Here is a 23,591-nt window from a genome sequence, read left to right on the forward strand (position 1 = left end):
GTTGAAAATGCATAGTAATTGTATTAAATTTTTCATAAGCCCACTGCAATTCATAAAAAGGCATCATAAGCAAGAATATATTAAAACAGAAGCAGCACAGAAAGTGAGATAAATGTGTATATGAAAGGAACAAACAAGAAAAAAATTTAACCATTTCTTCTTCAGATTTTTTAGCTTTCCTTAAAATGAAAAGAACATGGATTTTAATGTTTGCCATCACTAGGGTTATTCATTAAGATTTTAATGTAGAAATTTTGAAGAATTGTACAAAGTTGGTATTTCATCCTGTCCATGGAGTATTATCATATACGGACACAAGAAGGCACACAGTCCATGAGGACATCTATGGTGCAGACAGCTTACTGGGAAAAATATCATCATGACAAATACAGGAAGAATACCTTAAGGAGAAACCATAATGTTAAAACATTTACAGCTGAAGCAAAAGATAGTATAAGCGTGTTTGCAAAATGAAATGTTACTAAAGAAAAAGAACTGCAGTTCTGTATCAATGGCAAGCGTAGTTGCTTTTCCACTCAGTATTCCATGCGTATCTTTGGTGCTATGCTAGTACACAGTGACTGTGCACTAACTCTGCTATTGTCAATATGCTACTTCAAATACATCATTAATTAACTGTTTGCAGTTTATTGGTAGACAAACTACAAAACCATGCAATTATTTTTCAAAGAACATGGTAACATTTGAAAAATTACTTAATGTAATTAAAATAATCTAAAGTATTTAAGCCATTTTCTTTATGTGAATTCTAAAAAGTGAACTCAAATTATAAAAATGATTAGGTTGAAAATCACCACATCAGTTGATAACATTTTATTCCAATACCGAAATATGAATGCACCAAAACAGAAAAAAACTGCAAATAATCCAGTGAATCCTCAAGGCAGTACCATAATTGTTCATCAGAAAATAACTAGAGATAGTGATTTCCTTCTAAACAAATACATATAGAAAAAAACATGACATTTTCTTCATTAATAAACTAAACTGAAACCTTTGCCATGTAGCAGAGGAATGTACATATGCATGTGACAGTCTTTGAAGTCCTACACTATCAGGATAAAGTATTGAAGCTTTAATATTTTATATATGTGATTTCTGAAGTTATGAAAACATTGTAACTGAAATAAATGACTAAAAGGAATCTTTGGGATTTACAATAATGACTGACTAATGTTACAGCATTAGTGCTATTAAAAAAATAATCACTATTTAAGAAATAGCTTCCTCAGGAGCTTAAAGCATGTTTCAGATTTTTAAAAATGACAATATATTATTACTTTAGAAGGCTCTTACATCTAAAATGAATATACCTAAGTCTTGAAATTACTAGTTATATAAAATTGCTAGAAATTGTAAGGTTGTGAAATTGTTTCTCAAATTTCAAAACGACCAAAACATTGCAAAAAAGCCTCACCCACAAAATTAAAAAAAAATTGGCTGCTGTACCATTATGAAATTGCTATAATTTCAACTACAAACACTCCTATTACTACTTAAGTAGCTACACTGCTTTCTCACCACTCATTCCCATCACTTGTACTGGGACAGGGATTGCATATTGTGCAGTGAATGGCACCAAGAGACTGACTAAAATTAAAACCAGGATTTCTTTTGGATTGGGTTATTTTTCACCTACATTGGCTATTTTATATGATTTGAGCACAGCCACATCAGTATTTGTGCCAATGGAGAGTGGTGGTGAGAAAAAACAGCTGTGAGATAGAGACTGATTCTGGTCAGCAATGGCACTAGCCTCGGGTTTTTGTTGGCCTACGCCCTTGCATGAAATTCTTTAAAGCTTCTACATCCATAATTGTAACAAAGAAGTTACTTTATGCTGTCTGTGTAACTGTGTACATCGTAAAACCTCATTTCATCATAGGGACCCTGTTGAGCTTTATTTCCTTGTTTTCTAGATGCATTAAAAAACCTTAAAGAAAGAAACATTTTATTTTTTCTGAAAATTGGTAGTAAGCCCCTTCCCAAAAAAAGGGAATCCAGGAGTACAATCCATACTAAAGGACTAAACTGCTTTATAAACAGCACTTGCAGAGCTGTTAGAAATGGCACTATTCAATACTTGATTAGTACCTACAACTCCTACTACATTACAGTACTAATGATAATATATATTTCTAAGCTAATTCTTTAAACAATTTGCAGTGTTTTGGCAATTAAAGTTTACTTTGGTGCTCAGAATAATTTTATTTCTACTTGACAGAATTTAATCTTTTCACTAAAATCTGAAACTGAGTCTGCATACATAAACCACTGAAAAATGTTACCATTCACAATGCCAGGTGTAATTAGCACTTCATTAACTCACCCCTTTATCTCCTCTTGTTTTGGAATTGAATTTCACTGTCTTTAAACGGGCTCGTTCTTTTTTCTCAACTCTACCACAAAAACATACACAAAAACGTCAATCAGCAAAATAACAGAACTTCAAGTTACTACTTGTTACAACGTAAGCATATAGGTGTACCCTTTGTAGTATAGATTTTTATTGTTGATGACACCTTCAGAAAAATGGAAGCCTGCTAACGGCAAACTGTATTGGAAAAGTAAGGTATTATTTCTCAAGTGATGAGCTGTGAGGGTATTGGAGTATTTTGTGATTATATAGGTTCAATAAATCCGGAGGGCGCAAAGAGAAAACACGACACAGTAAGTGAACAGCCTCAGTTACGAGTCAACAGCAGACATTAAGATTCAGAGCGCCTAATCTCTTACTTGGGTCTCTAGTATGCCAACAAACACCTCGTCTTCATTTACTCTGTCCACCAAAGAAAGATTTGCCAGTTTTCCAGGTTTTGGGTAGAAAGAATTCATGCTAGTGTCATAATTTGAATAAAATTCACTTTGCACCTTTTCATACATAAATGGTGTAATGTTATTAAACCCACATGTAATGTTGTTAAATCCATAACTTCTTACAGTGAGAACAGAGAAATGGACTTGGACCACCTTTATCAACTTCAGCACACAACTCCTAAGCCTAACAGGATTTTAACAAACTTCTCATTGAGTTCGTCAGAATCCCACTAGATTACTTTAAAAAAATCAAACAAGTAGCTGATGTGGTACAGAATTAACAACAAAGAGCAAAGCATATGCAATATATGTATTAATTGTATCAGACATTTAATAGCAGACATCTCAAAGTCAATAAAATACAACATACCTGCGTTTGCTTGGGATAACTCCAATTTCATCACTTTCTCCATCTGGAGTTACCTGCCGTGCTTGCCACCATTCATCATCAGAAGCATTAATGACGTGGAGAATATCGCCAAATTTGAAGTTTAATCCTTGACTTGGAAGGCCGCTGTCTTTAGTCTTGTCATAATCAAAAAGAGCTCTACATTGAAAAGAAAAAATTAAACATAGATAAAGCAAGAAAAAAACCAGGGGAGTATGAATAGCACAAAATATGAAGCAAGCTGCCTGTGTTGTTCATAAATGATTGCATCATTCTGACAGTTGCTTAAAACAAGAACGCTGAATGCACTCTTTCTCTCTTATACACACACACACACAGAGAATATGTAAGTATAATATCCACACACGCTTGTAAGTTTTAATGAACGAGAACAAGCTTCACCCAGAGCAAAACTCTGTTGCTTTATAAAAGGTCCACAGAAGATGCCTCCTGCAATTCAATAAGTACTTTGCACAGAGCAAGTTACATGTCAGCCTGGGATAAAAAAGGCAAGCAAGTATTTGAAGCATACAGCACTGTCAAAAGTTCTGTAGTGTACATTGTTTTATATCAAGTTATAAATTGGAATTATTTTAGTAAATAAAAATTACTGTCTGTCTTCAAAATAAAAGTCAATATCCTGCTCACGGGGTTGCAAGGAAAAAAAAAAAAAAAAACCAAACTTAGAAATATGATCTGAACACAACTTTGCTACTGTAGTACCCAAAGGCAAAGAACCTCACGTGCATTCTTTTAGAAAATTCCGAACCATTTCAAGAGAATCTCATCCTTTTTTCTAAGGTAAGCCTAGGCACTAGCAATACCTGAACACCAGCTGCGTGGCTACAGTTTTATTAACATTCCCTTTGCCAGCAAGGTTGGTTTATGCAAGTCCACTATTATCCACACACACATTCATGCCTGCTTTGTACTGACTCCTTTCCCCCTTCTTGCTTATGAAAGCACAATTGTCCGGACAGGCACATGGTGCACCATACTGCGGAACTGATCTGGGTTAAAATTAATTTCTTTTCTCCCTGTTGGATCATTTTATGTCTGGATCAGTTCCCTGAGGAACTGAAGAGACCTGCAGTATGTTTCTCCCAGCACAACTGAGAGTTTAGTGAGGATGTGGAAATGAATGACAGGAGCCTCTTACCAAACTGTAAGAGATACTCCTAAGATTATGCCTTATAAAGGACTCTTACTTTACATTTGAAAAAGGTGTATGAACCTCACCTATGTAAAGTGAGAAGCGCCTGTATGACACAGGCCAAAAAATCCTCAACTTCATTTCATCTGCAAGCTCATATGTTTGTCAGTGATGCACTTTCTAAACAACACCCTATCTCGATTTCGAGACTTGATACCAAGTCCATCACAAAGTAGCATCAATAGATTACAATGTGATGATTTAAAATGGTGTCCTTTTCCTTGTCCAAATTCAGTTCGTTTCTTCATCCCAAACACTAGTCTTATGTACCTTTTTCTGCTAGATTTTTAATGTCCCAGAATTTTAACCCATGTAAGTACCTATAAGTCATAACTGTTTGCTCCAAAATGTGTTTTAGCTTTGTGGTTTGAACTGTATTTGTTCACAACCAATGACAAATTGCTTACAGGGAAAAAAATGAAAAATTTTCTGTCAGATCAATTCATCTTTAGCATAAGGTCTACTGCAAAATCAGAGTTGTTTGAGACCATGCCTTTCTTGGGCCACAAAAAGTATCAAAAACTTCTAATAAAGGACTAAAGGTTTTAATTAATATTTTCTAAAATGTCTAGAACAAGACAGAAGTTTTAAAATGGCTTAGAAATATTTACTCTCATGATACACAAACCCCTATATTTAAATATGCAATACTTCTAATTTGTTAAATTTATAATAAAATTTAGGCTTTCAATTTTGAAAGAGCTTGGAGGTTGAAATACCACCTTCCTTCAGTAGTGCAACCTCCACTATAAGATCTTTCAGTTTAATTCCATAACATACTTGAGATATCCTGATTCTTTCAGAAAAATCAGAACCCTTATTTTCTTTGAAATAGCCCAAATACTGCAGGTAAGAAAATTACACACCTTGTAATTATTCCTCCAGATTTATGCTGTTCAACATGCTTGTTCAAGAAGCACTCTGGACAAATATAATTCCATATCTCAAAATAAATTGCACATAATCCATTATGTATTTTTAATGCAGATTCAAGTTGTATACATTTTCACTGCATTAATCAAATACATCATGAAATTTATTTCCTGAGAATTCTTGTTAGCATTCAAGCAATGATTTCTACCAGCACTACTTTTAACTTCTAAGTTTTAGTTTGAATATAAACTTATATGAGCAGTGAGCTGGGTCTAACAGCATTAACACGTGTGTTGACTGCATGAGAAAAAAAAATACACAAGAGTGAAATGGAAGTACAAATGGGTAAAAACATATATTATCAACATGTGCTCTTTAAACTAGATCAATGGTTACACAGAATAGTTTTTGCACAATGAAAGGCAGTTTCATCAAATACTTCTCCTCTGGTGAGATCACTTCAAGAAAAATAATTTTATTGGGGGAAAAAAGTCAAAGCTGATAGAGAGTTTTATTATAAGATAAATTAGGGTGTCACACAGTAGTGACAAAAGTATGCAGCTAAAATTTGTAGGAACACCATGAACTAGTAATGATCAAATAAATGAGCCAAAAAGCAAACAGAATTAACAAAAATCTCTTTCGATTCCAACTGATTAACATGGCTTTTCCTGTATGCCTGGCAAGTCACCAAACGAGAACTCATTTCACAGCCAAGATGACATCTTTTATCTACAGACTGGTATATAAAAAATACCTCTTTTATTAACTCCCTGTATGGAGACTTTTATCGAGGATTACCAATACCATGTATACATTTATTTAGTGTAAGTTATAAACACAAACTTAAAAATAAATTTTGTATTCCTGATCAACTACTGCTTTGAACACAGTCCCATGATATTTACTCTAAAATTCTATTTAAATTTAAATAAGTCCTAAAAATTATTTTACAGAGAAAGAACCAAGTCCTCCCTTTTATTTCATGTTGTATTACTCAGCAACTAAACAGCACTAAAAAAGGTAACTTGGTTCCTTCATTTACAAGTCTACAGAAACTGAAGTTGCATGTTTCATGAGTGTTTATGCTTCAAAGCCAAAAATTTAATGGCTGTGTTAACAGTGCCAAATTTTCCAGAATGTCTTTTTACCTGGCCACACTCATTACTTTCAATATCATAGGCTGTTGATTAAGTTTTACTGAAGCATTTCTTCTTCTACAGTATTCTTGCTGAACAAAGTAATCAGGAATTCCTGCAGCAAAAGCATCTCCATGTCTTATTTCTTGAAACGTGAATTAATCTTACTACTTCAGAATGAATGAAGGTCAGCTTATAAAGGAGGTTCTCTTTTTCTCCCGGAGTTTTTGGGAAAGCTGTTTGAAACTAGATGTTTGAACTACCAGAATAACATAGGGATGCCCAATTAAACTCCTCCTGCAGGCAAGTACACTTTTCAGGCCTGGTGTTAATGCCAGACCTTATTTTTCAATGGATTTAGTTAAAATTTCCTAATGATTTCAAAACCGTAAAGGTTCTTTCATTTGGAGATGTAACCATTTTCTGCTCTGATTCAAGCAGAAATCAGCACCATTGTTTGAATTTGAAACGTATCATGCTGGTCAGAAAAATGCACAGAGGTAAAAGTGATTTTCAATTTTGAATTCTATGCACATTGCACAGACTGAGATTTGGCATACAAGATGAGATAAAATATGGAACAAATTTACTCCCTGTCAACATATTATCATAGAAACTTGATACCATGAAGGTATCTCACCTTTTCACATGTGCTTTTTGAATCCGCAAATGATATAGATATAGTTCAGATGCAAAACCAGAAACATTGTGTGAGAGAATCTCCCTCCTCTTAGAATAAAGTTCAAAAGAAATATAAAGCAAAAATAAGGCCGTTAAATCAGTACATCTTAATTAGCGGGGGTGGGGAGAGAGAATAAATTAGATGTGCAAATGGAGAGTTAGCTGCTGCTGAATTGCTATATTTGTATTGCCCTCCAAGGACTGTTTATTATATTGCTATTCATCATATATTGATATACATACAATTAAGAAGAAAAATCTGCCATTTTACTTCAAATTGTATTTTTCAGGCAAACACAATTGTCTTTTCCTTAGTATTACATAACACCCCCAAAATGCTGTTTACAGGCAGAATACTCATAAAGATATCAAGTTTCAGTTACAGGGACACAATGATGTATCTGATTTTATTTGCTATTTTGTTACCATGATTTTAAGAAATCACCACAGATTATTATTTTTAGAGTATTTTCATTTGATAGGTTTTCTACAATTGTGGTGGAATGCCTATAAACATTTTACTGTTGGAATTCAGCATTACATTATATAACTGGAATCCTTTAAGGCATATCCAAAACCAAATATTACAGAAAAAAATAGCTTCAGTTACTAAAATTGGCTTTGAATTGATACAATTAAAAGTACAGAATGATCATACCAGAGTGACTTATGATAAGGAATAAGCTGGATAACTAACATGTTCTGTCAGTATCTAGCAATATGTGAAGAGATTCACAAAACTTACTTCAGTGAGGTCAAAACTACATCAGAAACCAGACAGAACAGATGTGAACCCATCCTGTGTATACCAAGTTGCCTACCAGTCTTTGGCATCTTTTGGTGTGATGACAAGAGTGGATCTCAAAAAGCCCTAGCAGGACCCTCTGTTAAGAGATGTGGGTGGAAAAGTACTTTTCCTGAGGAATTTTTGCACTTTAGATTTTTGTTCTGACTTATAACAAAGCTGATCACCGAGTCTCAAAAACCTTTCTTGAAAAGGTAATCACCAGTCTCCATGAGGCTTCTGCCTACAACCTGGAGAAGGCTGCATTTTCTGTAGCAACTGGCAAAATCAAAAGCTCAACCTCAATCATTTACAGATAACAACTTCCATCGGTGGAATAGAAGCTACATAAACACGAAATGCTTGTCAGTGGCTTAAAATACCAGACCAATGTGTGAACATGAGCATAAGCGGTTTAGAATCTAATCAGGCTATAGCTAACCAAGCAAAATAAAAGCATTTAGAATTGTTTAGGCTTAGTTATATGATGAGGGCTAAAGCGATAAATCTTGGGATTATGGAAAGGAAGAAGATCTCACCACAATATCCATATGCACACCTACCTGTGGAAATTCTAAGATATGGATAACGGTGATATCAAGCACTTATCTTTAGTATTTAACGAATTTATCCTTAGAGATTTAAATTTTGACCCCCCAAAATATTTAAGGCAAACAAAGTACAAAAAAAAAAGAACAAGATCAAGCCTGCAAAACCAGAATCCAGATAAAGCTACTAAAATAATAGGTCAAAACATAAGGGCTACCTGTTATAGTCTATCTAAACAGAAGCCCTGTATGAGTAATTTACTACATTTGTTTCAAAGCCTTCAGAAATAGGTTGTGAAGGACTGAGACTTTTCTGAGCATAGATGCAATTACTCAGGTAACTGCCTTGTGCAAGACTCGCTTCCTTTCCCATAGCTCAATAGATGCAGCACCATGAACAAAACAGTATCTGCTTTGGATGGGAAAAGTCAATAACACCTGAGCCTAGGATTTTAGCAGGTAAGCCAGTGAGGTCCTACAACATTTTAAACCAAGTTTAATCCAAGCACCAGCACTATTGAAATCTTACCTGCTCTACTAAAATGTTCTGGCCCCTGCCAAGAGGCTACTGCTGGCCCTTATTCAGTCCAGAGATGAGCTGGTTCGGGGAACTCAAAAATCAATTCATTTTTAAAAATGCAATCCTTCTACCCACATTCCATATTTGAAATGTTATGCTTTATCAGTATATTATAACTGATGTAGGAGTTAGTTGGCATATTAATGAGTTGCACCTTGCCACAATTTTGCAGTGAAACAATCTATTTTCTTAACTGCTTCATGCTCTTTTATATTTGCACTTCTTTTAGCCTCCTTTATGTTTAATTCTATGCGAATAAATTAATGAAGAATATTCAGTTCATTTGCTTTGATGTATTTGTTCTCTTGGTTACCATGGAAAATATTCTATAACAAAATGCTATTGGATATAGAAATAAGATTTCTTAACACAAACTGAGAATACAACTAAAATAAGCTGAAGGAAATAAGATGGAAATCTGTCAAACCTTAAGTAAAAGAAGACTATAAATTTGAAGTCAAGAACTGAACAAGGGAGAATACGAAGACTACTATCACAAAAACACAAACTGAATTAAGCAAGTTGTTAAGACTTCACATACACTGACTTAAAGAATAAACGTTTTTGCTGAAGGATTATCATCTCTCTGAGAGGCAGGACAAAAAGCAAGTAATAGCACCACTGTCCAAAGTTCATACAGGGTTGTCGGGGCTATTCCTTCTTTTTCAGCTATATTACATTAATTGATCTAAATTAAGCTTTATTTTTAATATATTTTGCACATAAATATCAATTTGTTAAGTTCAATAAGGAGTAAATAATTGTCTAAAAATGCAAATACAGAAATACTAAGTCTACAGAAAAGCAGAAAAAGACACTAGCAATACTGTGAAAAAGATGATTACCTGACGTATAAGGATCTCTTCTGGCTGGTTCGCAAAGATCCTGATCCTGAACTAATGCTACTATTCATCATCTGTTCCCGTAAATCATGTATTTTAGCTTCAAAACGACTGTATTCTGTAAGAAAGGGAGGCATTGCAATTAATTTCCCCTGAACTTCAGCAATTAAATTACTCACAAAAATGCTGAAAGTCTCAGAGAATAAGCCTTCGTTACAGCTTCTTCAATACAAGGAAAAAAAAACCCCAACATTTTTATGAAGCACTATGTTTTGTAATTAAAAGCCATGATAAATTTTACATTTATCAGTATTAACTGAAACAAAATTTGAAATAATTGTGATTAGACAAAGCAAATAAACAAGCAAATTATACTTTAAATTTTTGTGTTTTTAATCTATAGTTCACAGTAACTATTTTTTCTAATTAAGACAAACATTTCTACTAATAATTATCGTTTTTATAGTAATAAAAAGACTGATACAGATAAATTTTAACCCATGACAAAAAGAAAACTTCAGAACATACTTGTGAAATATGTAAGTTTATAATCAAGAACTATACATTTTAAATTTTAAATGTTAAGAAATGGGAATGAAAAGTGTCCATACTTAAAAATTACTGGCCTTGAATTAGATAAAAAATTTAGCACTACAAGGTGGGAAATATGCAAAACATCTTCTGAATAAGATAATGTTCCCATGGGAGCTCAGGAAAAGAAAAAAAAAATCCAGAATTCTGGCATGAATCTTGATCCACCTGTAAACGGCATTAGAGATTCAAACCCCCTCTACAGAATTATGTACAATGTTAATCCTGGAAAAACGGATTGTGTTCTTAAGCAGCACTGTGTACTAATAAAACTAAGCTAAATGCATTTGGTTTTAGCTACAAAGGCAGGCAGTAAAATAGTAATAGCTTCTTCAGGACAAACATTTCCTGAAGCCAGGTACTTACATGCTGTCAGCATAAAATATGAACTCAAAACAAGTAAGTTTTTCCTTCAGTTGAATAGTTTGGACTTCAGGATCAACAGATCCACTTGTAAAACCTTCCTAGTTAAAGGAAACATTCTGCAGCCACCACCTTCGCCAGGAGACCATGTGATGCCAGATTATAACAAGTCAACACTGGGAGAACCAGGGTGTGTGCAGCAAGCCGCTGCTGAACTGGGTAATGTGTTGCTCTTCCTAGCTGCACCCGTATTCCCTGTGCGCATCAAGTTTACTCGGGAAATGCAAAATTGATAGAGGGGGCTTTAAAATGCAAAAATCTTGAGAAAAAGCTCTAAACTAAGGTTCCTTCAACAATCATCTAAATACTATGAATGATTTATCATATTATATTCTGTAGCACTGTCTCCTCACACACTCATCAGACAGCGAGCACCAAGGCTTACAGACTAGCCAGAGAAGAAGAAAAAGGTATTAAGTTACAGAAGAATATTCTGTGAACCAGTTTCTGGTATATCACTTCATTCATCAAGTTTACTATAAATCTGATGTTCTAGCAATAGTATAATCTGTCCAGATTATGACAATATGAACAGTCTCTTAAATAACTCTGACTTTTGTCCTTTAAAACCAAAAGCTAGTAGTTTTTAAGATAGTATCTTAGTTTTTAAAACAGCACCAAGTGCCTTTTTACAAATAAAGTCCAGATCAAATAATTTACCAGCACTAAATCAGACTGATGAGGTTGTTTGACAAGAGAAACAAAAACATTATTTCCACCACTACCAATGCTATCACTAATAGCAAAAGAATTTAAGATGACAGGATGGTAACCTAAGAGGAACGTGAGAAAATGACATTTTTTAGAAAGCAATATCCCTTAGGGGAAGGACCCAGATGCAGAGAGAGAATAGTCTACTCCTGCTGTGCTACTGCTGCACTGCATGGCCTTGGGTAAGTCACCTCATTTTACTCACTTATACCTGAGAAATGATCTTTCAAGCCTCTCGCCTGTTTCTTGGGTGTTTTGGAAGATTAAAGCTCTAAACTTCAAACATACTACAAGAATGGTAGCTGAGATTTCTGACATAAGAGATTTATTTTTTTTTATGCTCCCTGTGTGAAAGGAAAGTAAGCGTGGAAAAGACCAGATGATCCAAGCATTTTCTGTGCTACAGCCTGTTCAGTACTGAAAATATCTGCAGTTCTTTGCAATAGCTACTGGAAAAGACTACAAATTTCTGTTAAGAAAGTATCATGTGTCATCTGTTGGAAGACTCAGATTTCCTCCTATGTAGCACGTAGCATGTAAGAGGGTTAACAGGGGAGGCTATTCCTTACTATTGCTTAACTCAACTTTATCCTGTATATCATCTTCAGGTTGCTGGTCTTGCAGTTTCCTGGAGTAATTTAATTTTTCTCGTCAGAACTCCTGGGAAGTAAGTGCTAAATGAGTGACAGGGACATCCATAGGAGTAAGAAGGAGAATAATTTCTACATAGACGCTCCTGCCATACCAATAAAGCAAAAAAGGAAACTAATGGGCTGGGACTGGGAAGGCTGTATGTTCAAAAAGAAGGGGTGCCAAGAGATATCATATGTAGGAAAAGCTTAAACACTCTGTGCAGATGGAATCTGGTGAGCTCCTTTGATGTAGAGCAAATGAAAAATCTGAGTTATATTCCTCTTACAGAAGGTTTTGGGAGGAACAGGATGGATAGAAATCTCAAAATCATCGGGTTTGGAGCTGAAAAGTAGACAGGATTTTGGTTTTTAAAAAAGAAAGCTTGGTATTAGATACTGTGGTACTGAAACTAATGCTGGAGACACAAAATAAGACAACAGCAGGACTCATGGTAGCATCAGAAAAGCAGTACCAGTTTGGTACGCAAAGGGTCAACACCCATCCCCTATTGACTAATTACGCTTGGTTCAAATTCAGCACTATAAAGCAAAGTGTGAGCTCTGCTAATCTGTCTAGGAGAGGTTATATGTCGATCTCTGTGATGAAGAAGAGTTGGGTATCAACTGTCTTTAGCACCTTCAATCTCTTATTAAACTGAAGAACACTGATGCCATCTGGTAGTTTATGAAATGTAGAAAAGCAGTTGCAAGATAGCAGTCAGAAGACTGTCCACAGCTGCTCCATCTTATGTGCTCTACAAGAGGGGAACATCAATAGCCAACAGCTGGTAGCAAGACTGGGGACTCTTATCTGAGATGCATGTGTATCAAATGCGACCCATACAAAATGCAATTCTATTTGATTACAGAAGCACCAGAAAACTACCGACACACCTCTATGTTTTTAATCAATCCTTGCAGTAGTACCTTACTACTTATTAAACACAAAAAAGGCCAACAAATTACGGAGAAGTAGCATCAAATTTACACTAATGAAAGACTTTATATAATGGGTGTACCAGACATAGATGACTTTGTAAGAAACCCCTTAGCTAAAATAACATAAAAGCAGAAGTAGTGGATAAAACCAAAAGCATGATCTTAGCTTAACACTTGTGTCTTACACTGATGAGAAAGCAAGTATTTAGGGATGAGAACTAGGCAAGCACAGAGCGATACCTTCCCTTCAAGTACTCTCCCATCCTCCAGTATTTTCAATGTTTACAGAATTTCACTGTATGTTTAAATTACCTATTTCATTCAGCTTATCGTCACTAGATTCTCCCAAATGCTAGAGAACTGTTTTCTTTACAATTCCATTCTTTCTTACGGGGTATGCGCAATATTACATATATAATGTATGACAAAATTGATCATATTTTTTCCCCTAAATCACAGTCAACAGCACAAACTTCCACATGGCTAAGTGTGACAAAGCCATACAATGCACTTATACTTATAAAACTTCTTTTTAAAGTGTTATTTTGCCACTTCAACATTCCAGAAATTTGGAGCTGGAACAGGCACAGTGAACAAGATAAAAAGGACACACTGCTTTCTTGGTTAAGAGGAAATGAAAAGCTTGGCTGAGAAGGAGTATCGTTGATCTCTGGTCTAATGTGATTGGGGTAACCAAACATAAAGGACATAAGCTATTTAAATGAAAAAGCAAAACTGACTTTAACCCAAATGGAGTAGGCTGGTCATCGGAACTCCATCTACAAATATGCTTCCAATTTCCACAGCCATCAAAACACTGAGGTTCTGAAATAGTATTTTAATAAGAACTATGGTGGCACAAGAAACAACCCCCCCTGCCCCAAATGAAATTAAAAAATAAAAACAAAACCAAACCACACAATCCAAACCCTCATCCTTTCAGGCAAGAATTTGACCAGGATCTGAAACCTGATGTATATGCATCAGCAGTGAATGGGACTTAACTCAGGATCTCTTCTAATGTTCTGAATTTTAGGAAAGCTGCTGATGCTATACATCAAATAAAGGGTAATAGGCAGCAAGATTAACATGAAATGCAATAAAATAAGAACATAAGAATAATAGTATCTCTTCTTGGCTAGAATCTTCTCAAGTTTCCAATAAGTTTAGGGGCAGAGAGGGAGTAGTACCTGCTATCATAACACAAAGCTTGAGGAAGCACAAGCATCTGCTGCTTCAATTCATGGCATTTATCCAACAGTACCCCACTATCACCAAAGAAAAAAAATCCCAAAGCCTACTCAGGTTTACACATAATCAGTTAAGAACATTGGATGGATACATCTGGGCTCAAGTTTAAACTTTAAAACTATACTGGATAAGCAGATGGTGCAAAACTAGAATACATCGGCTCTATTTCATGTCTGTGCGTATTGCACAGCAACAAACAAAAAGGAGAAGGGGGGAAGATTAGGAAATCCTGGAAGATTCCTCTGCTCCCGAGCTCCTAAAGTGATTTCACCTAGAAAACTGTAATGCTTCTAATGTCAATGTTTACTTTTACAGAAATCAAAACTTCAGAGAAAGGGTCTGAGCAGTGAAACTCTCCTGGACTGCCTATCTGGTGGGCAACAAGAGGACAGTAATACACACAGATACATGCTGAATAGTCTATATAGGCAGGGGAAGAGAAAAAAGAGGCCACAATGAAAATTAATTTGGTCTGGAACACACATTCCAGCAAATGGGGCAAAAGAACAGAAGACTATAACAAGGGATGGAAAATTCAGCAAACAGCACAGAAGGAAAAGCAACTCATGGAAGCATGGATGTGTGTACAGGGAACAGATGGCAGCACAGCACTGAGAAGCAGAGATTCTTACATATACTGAACCCACGAAGAGCTGAAAAAGTTCAATTTAATTTAAAAAGTATGCCCCTTGCTTCCCCCTTCCCATCTGTCTGTGGAAAGCCCTCCTTTAGCAGGAACCATTGGATCTGTCAAAGCAGGATTCTTGTGCTGACAGTTTTATATAATTACTGATTTATATTCTTTTCTCCACTCTCAGAATACTCAATTTTCCTTTTCATGGTGCCTCCAAACAAACTGAGAAACGGAGCCTAGTAGTAAGTTAGGATGGCCACCATCACACTGATCTTGTATTGACCTTCCATTTGTTTTCAACTCTAAGCTTGTGAAGCAGGACTGCCACAGCATGTAGATGACTGAAGTTGTATTTATGAGTTCTAGTCATGTACTACTACCATCCCTTGATTATCTATACCGGTATTTGATAAATTCATAGGTACCATTCATGTTTTGCACATCTTTTCTTGTTACAGACTGTAGTATAAATTTCAGTTGGTAGAGGAGGTTGTGGAGCGTAGCATGTTTAGTACAACCACTCAAAAACACTACTAAATAGGTTACCTATTAAAATGTATGGACCACAATAAAAACATCATAAATCATTTTTGAGGAGATACTACTTCATTTCAATGCTTGTTGTTTTATAGTAACATGACCTGAGAGAGACCACAATGCATTCCACATGCTATTGGTGGCTTTCATGCACTCTAACGTGTAATGAGCTTGTACCTCATTAATCACTTGAAAGACTAGGCCACGGAATTTCAAAACAGATTAGAAAAATTGCATTTGTATTTAGTTAAGAACACCTCCCGCAGAGCCTGCAAAACTCAGAAAGAGACTAGGTCCAGTCACTGCTGAAGTGAATTCACCAAAAATGTGGTTGAAGGTTTACCACGCATTCACAACTTGTAGAAGGCTGAACTGCTCTTAAGGAAAGACAAACAATTTTATTTGTTACATTAAAGAGCAGGAGTGAGGTTTTAAAGGATTAAAACACATTTAAGCTGCCTTATAGCATCTATCAGGACTATATATAGCAGAACCCTTCTTCTAATCTTAATGGGCCCGATTTTAAAGGTACTTTAATTGACTAATCTGGATTACTTGCAAATGAGTAGAACCAGGTACAAAACAAGCAGGAACAAAAGTTTGGAAGACTAGAGACCACGTACTCCAAAACAGGGTAAATTTTTTTTTTTTCAATTTTTTTTTAAGACTTTTTCCTTTTATGAAATTCAGGTGTACTGATCTTTTAAACCACCTTTGGTTAAGACAATCCATGTTCTCAGCTGGAAAGCAAGGTAAGCTCATCCTCGTGATACAAAACAAATACTAAAAACTAAGTTTTGCAAAAGCATTATTGGCTTTCTGCTACTCCAGCTGGACTTTTACAAACAGAAGATTTACAATACATTTCAAGACAAATGCTCAGAAAATAATCTTAGCTTATACACATGAAAGTGCTACCACTTCCCAGAGCTTAGTTATTCTGCTTTAAATTCCACTAGAAAACAGTGCATAGATGAAGTGCCACAAACAGAAAAATTGGCCAAATACTGGCCATTGAAAGGTAAGCTCTAACAAAGCTTCCCCCTCCCCCCTTTTTTTTTTCTTTTGACTCATTTGTTGTAAAGACAAGAGAAAATGAAAAATACGAAGTTGGCATACTTGGATCTTATTTTCAGTAGATGCATAGGGTCCTTCAAAACAAAAAAATACATGAAAAATCCACCTAAAAATCTGGCTAACAAAGTATGAGGAGTTTTGATTGAACTATGAATCTTGAATACACTTTGCAATGGAGAATCACTTAGTTCCTTTAATAAAACTGAAAAAAATGTGTGTTAACTACTTATATGAACAATGTAAGTTCACGAGAAAAGGTTTTACAAAAAAATACCTTAAAATCTTCACTTGAGGTTTTGGCTCCACCTTCTCCTAATCTTACACTGATCCACCCAATCACCTAAGAACACGGAGCTAATCTGATCACTTAACCATCTTACTAGTCTTTCAGAAAGGAAGTGGATATATAGAGATGGACTTGATCAGCTGAATTACAAAGAGAAGATCAATGTCGATTCTAAATTCTAAGTAACAGGCAGCTGATAACTCACATGAAAAAGACTGCTGTACTAGTTAAAATTATAATTTTATTTTTTGTATGTCAGGTGGATCCTTAGGAAACAAAGCGCTGCTACCCTTTCCTGTCATGACAGGGTTATCCGAATTTTGCTCCTGTTTTGGGGGAGGGGTCAGGTGACCAATGAAGGACTGCTGATGCCAATACACTCTGCCTGCTTGCTTTTTCAAGGCCCTCCAAGAGCAGGCTTCACAGTTAATGTATATGTAATTGCAGTTAGCGTTATACATATACTTAATTGCCCAGTTCTGACCTAGTAGAACATAACTATGAAAAAAATCTTTAATCCACAAAATCATTTTCTATCCAATTTCAACCAAATATATTTTCATACTTTTAACGTATTTCTTTGGCTATTTTTCTTATTTTTAACACTTAAATGCACTCAAGCTATAACACAGTTATGGTAGCCTACTGGCACCTCATACCTTTTCAGAATGGCAAAATCTAACCTTCCAGAAATTCTGAATTTTGAGGTAACACTATTATTATGTCATCCTCAAAACGCATAAGAACGTTTCAGATGACCTTTTAATTTGAACGGACATATCAATGTAAATGTCAATGTGAAATGAGGAGAGAGCCCTCCAAGGGCTGTACACCTCTGGACAGTCCTATACTTCCCCCTTGCTGTTCCTCTACTCACTACATTCCCTTCAAGCACTGAGACTCTCATGTTCCTGTATCCCAGCTACGTAGCATGATCATAATTCTGACCATCTCTGAATCCCCGCTCCCAGGAGATGCACATACATCCAAATTACCCAGAGCTTCCTCTCATTCTTCCACACTAATATCACAATTTTTCCTTGCCACCCTACATCTGTAGAAAACCCAAAGAAGGGAGACGGCAGTGTGGCACTGAGGTGTCTCTGCAGAACCAGGGAGCAACAGGAAAATGAAATGGCTCAGAAACCTCTACAAATGAAAATGGCTCATCAAAATGCTTTTGTGTACTCGAGCAACATCACTTTCGTTGAAACTGCTGCAGGTCATGGTACTTCGTTTCCAGTGGAACTTACAGTAAAGCAAAATCCCTTTTTCATTCATGAATGGAAAAGACATCATGAATGATGTCTTGAAAGGAGACAGAATTTGTAGTACAAGTGGGGGAATAAGGAAAAGCTACCAAACAAAGAGGAAAACAAGAACGACATCCTGACTTCCCCACCACGCTTCTACAGGATAATTCCCGTTTCCCAAACTTCTGCTCTTCTCCTACCATGGCCCCCTCCTCTGCACCATCCAGCTCCAGCAGGTTCAAACTCACTGATCTCTGCAACTAGGGAGATTTTGTATACACACACGTGTGCGTGTATGTACCACAGAAGTACGTACAAGTACAACCCAATAGGTGACTCAACAGTTTACAAAAGTAGCTCCTAGGTAAGCTGCAAGATAAAGCACGGAATCTACAAGGAGAAAGCATAAGTCAATTGACTACAGTTGTGCTACTACAGAAGTGGTGCCTGATGTGCGAGTCACTTTTGTAAACAGGAGAATACCTTCACATTCCCTATTCGGCTTTTAGCTATCCCAAAGAATGCTGGTAAGTTGCTGAAATTTGATTCAGTATAGTAGGAAAATTTTGTAAGGCATCTCTCAAATTTACTGAACACTGCTGGAAACTAAATGAATGCCCAGAAGGATATTTTTAGGAATGAGATTACATCTGTTTTCACCCAATTCTATAACCAAGCAACATTTTTGAGATTTAAGGGGGAAAAAAGTCAGCAGTTATGTAATTTCAGCCCAGATATAATAAAAGCAGTATCATTCAGCCATATTAGCCTACCCCAAGTCCAGTAACTAGTGTTTGATAAACCACAGATTTGAAGAGACAGATATGGAAAATTCCACCCTTTCCATGATAGGAGTTTTCCAAAGATCAATTTTTCTACAGCCTACGCAGGCTGTTCTATGAGAGAACTGCTTGCAAAAATCCTCTTTTCCCAAAAATCTGAGGAGAAATACAAATGGGGAACTTCTGATAGAGCTGATGTGGTAGGATATGAAAACATAAATTAGCATTCCCCACCACATCTATGAACATACAAACTGTCATGTACAATTACAGGGAGTGAAGTGAGCTGGTCCCAAGTGTCTTCCAAATGCTCCTATCATACTGAATCTATTTACCCAGCTATAACAAACCCTGATGGATGTCTAGAATCTCCTTGATCTGTCCTAGCTGTCAGCATCTTTTACAAAATCCTGCTGGATTTATCAATATAAATAAAAAACATATGCAATACAAGCAGTTATAACTGATGCTCTTTACCTTTACGAAGACATCTGAGAAACACCAATGACGAACAATAATTTTATGAACTCTTCATTTTAATACTTGTTAATCTTTTTTTGAATGGCATAAACAAAAAGTGGAGATAATTATATATATATATAAAATTTCTCAACTTAAAAGAACCAAGTGAGGCAAAAAGACGACCATCTGCAGCTGTAATTTCAGAAATACGAAGATGATCAAAGAACATACGCACTTTTATCAAGTACACACAATCACACAGATGATATTTTTTCTTTGGAAAGTCAAATCTCAAACAGACTGCTTTCCTATGATAACAAACAAACAGTAACCTTTAAGGAAATATTCTTTTTACTAATCTCTAAGATACGAACAGTGAGTATCTGATCCAACTTACCTCCCACACCAGGCCTGAAAGAGGCTGACAGCTGGAGTTGCATTCAACCTCTTTTTACGAGGAGTAAGAAAAAGGCAAGCAGATATGTCAAACAAAGTCAGACATTAGTAACTAGAGCTCTCTGAGGTAGGTTGGCCATGTGTCAGTTCATATTTTGCCTCCAAACTACAATGGAACTCAATCTCCTAATTGCACTTTTCCTTCATGGCATACTTCAAAAGGGTAGAGTAAGCCCTAACATGCTTCCAACATCTTCACTCCGAATGGAGATTTTAAGCGCTATTTCAGAAAGACAGATGGTCATGCAGACCAAACGTCTTTAAAAAAAAAAAAAAATCCTTTCTTTGATTAATGTGTCAGATGTCTGCCCATAATCTAGGATAATTCAAGTAACATCTCCCACATGCATCCTCTCAAATGGGCCCTATAATTCTTTGAGAACAGCATTCTCAATACAGCTCAACTGCATACAGTCTTATTCTGAATGCTTCAGTAATCATGAAGGAATGAGTACAGCTCTAGGTTTGAAGTCTACAAGTGACAGTTGTTGAGAAATTTCTCAGAGGCAGCGTATGTTGCTCTGGGCAAATCTCTGTACAATGACTCAAAATCCCATCAGTCAGTCAAGCACCTCAATACATGTTTCAAGAAAGTAAACTATCTACTTGGACAAGTGGTAATGAAGAAAGCTGTTATGTCCAATGCAGAAACAGCAGGAACCATTCAAAATGCTTAGTTCTCTTATTCTAAAAGGAAAAGAGTTCTGACTTTCAGAATATGAAGGGATTCTTTTCTTTTTAAAGCCTGAATCGCACAAAGAGAGGACTGAAAGACTGCTGCTTTTGCATGAAGTCTGGATACATTTTTTTGGCAAGGAAGAAAATAAAAAAGTGCTTGTGTCCTGGGATATATTCTACCAGAGAAACATTTGTTCTGCTACTAGGAGCCACATCCCAACATATCTTCCCGGCAGAAGAAATAGTGACTAAGAATGCCCTCTTTGAACAAAAAGTGGCCAGATGCTCAAAAGGACAACTCAGGGGCAAATAAAAGCACAAGTTTTATTTCTCTAGTGAGGGATCCCTATGCAAGGAGCAAGAAGATGTAACAGTTTGACCCACCTGTTACAACACTGAAGAGCTAAGCAGAGGATAGGCCAAACATGTATCAACAGAAATATTTGACAATTCTGATACAAAGCCAAAGCAAATATTCCAGAACCAATGCTGACCTTACTACTCTTTCTAAAAGAAGTCTCAGAGTGAGCACTCCTAGAAAACAAACCCTGGAACAGAGCAATCTACAGATACAACATGTGAACAGGACGCACACCATCTCAAGACAATACAGTCATTGACAACATGGGCTGGCTGCAGGGATTTGACCATGAACCATACACAAACAAATCAGTTGGCCTTAATACTGATGGAGTTCCTGGATCCATGGAGATATACGATGTTGATGTGGGTGGAGGGGGAGGGGAGGGGAATGTGAAAGCTAGTATTTCAAAGACTTGGGGAGGACAGGATAAATGAAACATGACAGAAGAGAAGAAATAAAGAATGAAGTGCATTGCAATCAGCTACCTAACAATTTCAGATGAAGGCAGCAGTCCTGCTCAATGTCCAGTCCTGATAAACACCTACACTTGCCAGTACTGTCACACTTGCCAGTACTGTCACACTTGCCAGTACTGTCACACTTGCCAGTACTGTCACACTTGCCAGTACTGTTAAAGGAAAGGTTTAAGCAGACAAGTCACTGCAAGGAAGATTTAGTGATGGGTCATCCAATTTAGCAAAACTGGAGAAAGCTGTTGATCATCACGGTTCATAAGACAACATCAAAAATGTCTTATTATATATATAAACAATAATATATGGGTTTACCGACTCAAGGTAAGCATATAATTTGAGACTATTGAATTTTTCAAGTCTCAAATAGACAAAGGCATTTGAAATGTGCTGTAGAAATACAAGAGGACAAATGTGTATTGTGACGATGTAGTACTGTTTGGCTTCTGCAGAACACACAAGGATGGTTAATCAGCATCAGCTGCAGTCTAATTTGGACCAGAAGAAAGTGCTGGATAAACAGAAATACCAGCTCAGTATGAAACAGAGGAATGAAAATCTGATGGTCTCCTTAGGTCATCTGAATCAACACAACAGAGAAGGAATTAGTCTTTTATCCTCCCTACCACTACGGAAAATAAAACCACTATATTAAAGGGTGAAGACAATTGTGAAATACAAAAGTAACAACGTGGTATTTCTACTGAGTTCTGGATTTACCGGCTTAATTTCCATGTTATGACAACAGTAACATTTACTGAAGAAATCAAAATTCTGAACATGATCAGAGCAAGAAACAGATCAAGCTGTGGCACCAACACTTGCACATATTCCTATCTGGTCACTTGCAATTATGCTAACGGGAATGTGTCAACATCTATTGCATTATTTGCTTCTCCTCTCCTGAGAAGGGTTAGGTGGGGTGGGGTGGGAGGACATTGTAGATTATCTTTCTCTGAGTTTCAAATTGTAGAAGTATTGAATGTATAAGGCAACCCTTACCTTCTGGACGGTACTGAGCTACAATAGTTACTGCTTGGCCTGCGTTCTTCAGGGCTGCTGCTGCCTGTTCATGGGTTGCTGCTTTTAGATCTACTCCATTTACCTACAAGTAATACAAAAAAGCTCTTTATTAAAATAAATGTTTGTGTTTATCATCACAAAACACAGACTCGTGAAAAAAACAATTAACTGGATACAAACTAGTTTCCATGCCATATGAGTTTTCCCTGTTTCCAATATTACAAGCTAGTTAATACAAACAAAGATTACTGATCCTTCTTGATATCCAAAGTCAATAAATACTCTCTCACATATATCCCTCTGTTAAGAAATACTGTAATCGTCACAGCATATCACTTAATGAATTTGTATTCGTTAGGTTAACTTTCTTCTTAAGACCTTTTTCCTTCTTTTTAAGGAGACACACAGAATGTTATTTTCTGTGATGGTTTACCTCACCTTTCTACAACAGGGCTTCAGGGATCTCCTTAGCCAAAGTGTGCCTACAGACCATTATGTTTAACATCCAGTGACAGACCACACCCTCCATGGGTCTAGCCTTGTTCTCAATGCAGCAGATTTAAAAATACTGTCAGAAAAAAACTGAGGCAGAAATGTGTGTCACATTTTAGACCAAAAGCATTTTTCATAGTTCAAAACTAAAATAGATGCACTTTAATATCAGCATTTTAATAACAGCAGAGCCAAAATTTAAGAGAAAAAATTTCCTTTTAAATAACTACCAAATTACAATGTAATTGTCCAAACAAATGATTCTCCATAAATTAAGTCATTTCACAAAGAAACACACAAAATCTTTATGACCTTCAGTACTAATATAGAAGAAGCCTTTAGACAGGTATGAGACGGATCTATTTAAGACTAATGTGAAGTTTAGCAGTTACTCCAGGAAGTAAAGCACCCAATTTTAGACACTACTGCCAAATGTCTCCATCTCATTAGAAGGCTTATTTCTGAAGCCTGCATTCTTTGAATTTAGACACACACACCCCTCAACTACGAGACTAAGATGAGTTAATGTCTTCACTGAATATTGTCACTGAATATCTCTGAGATAGGAAAGTGCTATTTAATCAAGTTACAGATGAGAAACTGAGGCACACTAAAGTCCTCAAAGATACTTTGGAAGTATA

General features: G+C 36.1%; 1 protein-coding gene across 18 annotated transcripts in view; it reads right to left on the minus strand.

Annotated features, from left to right (window-relative positions):
- Positions 1-23,591, minus strand: part of DLG1 (discs large MAGUK scaffold protein 1) — a 168,142-nt gene that overhangs the window by 20,060 nt on the left and 124,491 nt on the right. For all 18 annotated transcript variants that reach the window (XM_050902180.1, XM_050902181.1, XM_050902178.1 and 15 more), the window contains 4 exons: positions 22,438-22,540; positions 9,890-10,004; positions 3,209-3,385; positions 2,351-2,420 (listed from right to left, as the gene is read on the minus strand). In XM_050902180.1, coding sequence (XP_050758137.1) covers positions 2,351-2,420; positions 3,209-3,385; positions 9,890-10,004; positions 22,438-22,540 — 465 coding nt within the window. The remainder of the gene's footprint in view (positions 1-2,350; positions 2,421-3,208; positions 3,386-9,889; positions 10,005-22,437; positions 22,541-23,591) is intronic.

The sequence above is a fragment of the Gymnogyps californianus genome, chromosome 10 (assembly GCF_018139145.2).
Source record: "Gymnogyps californianus isolate 813 chromosome 10, ASM1813914v2, whole genome shotgun sequence".
In the NCBI taxonomy this organism is placed as follows: domain Eukaryota; kingdom Metazoa; phylum Chordata; class Aves; order Accipitriformes; family Cathartidae; genus Gymnogyps; species Gymnogyps californianus.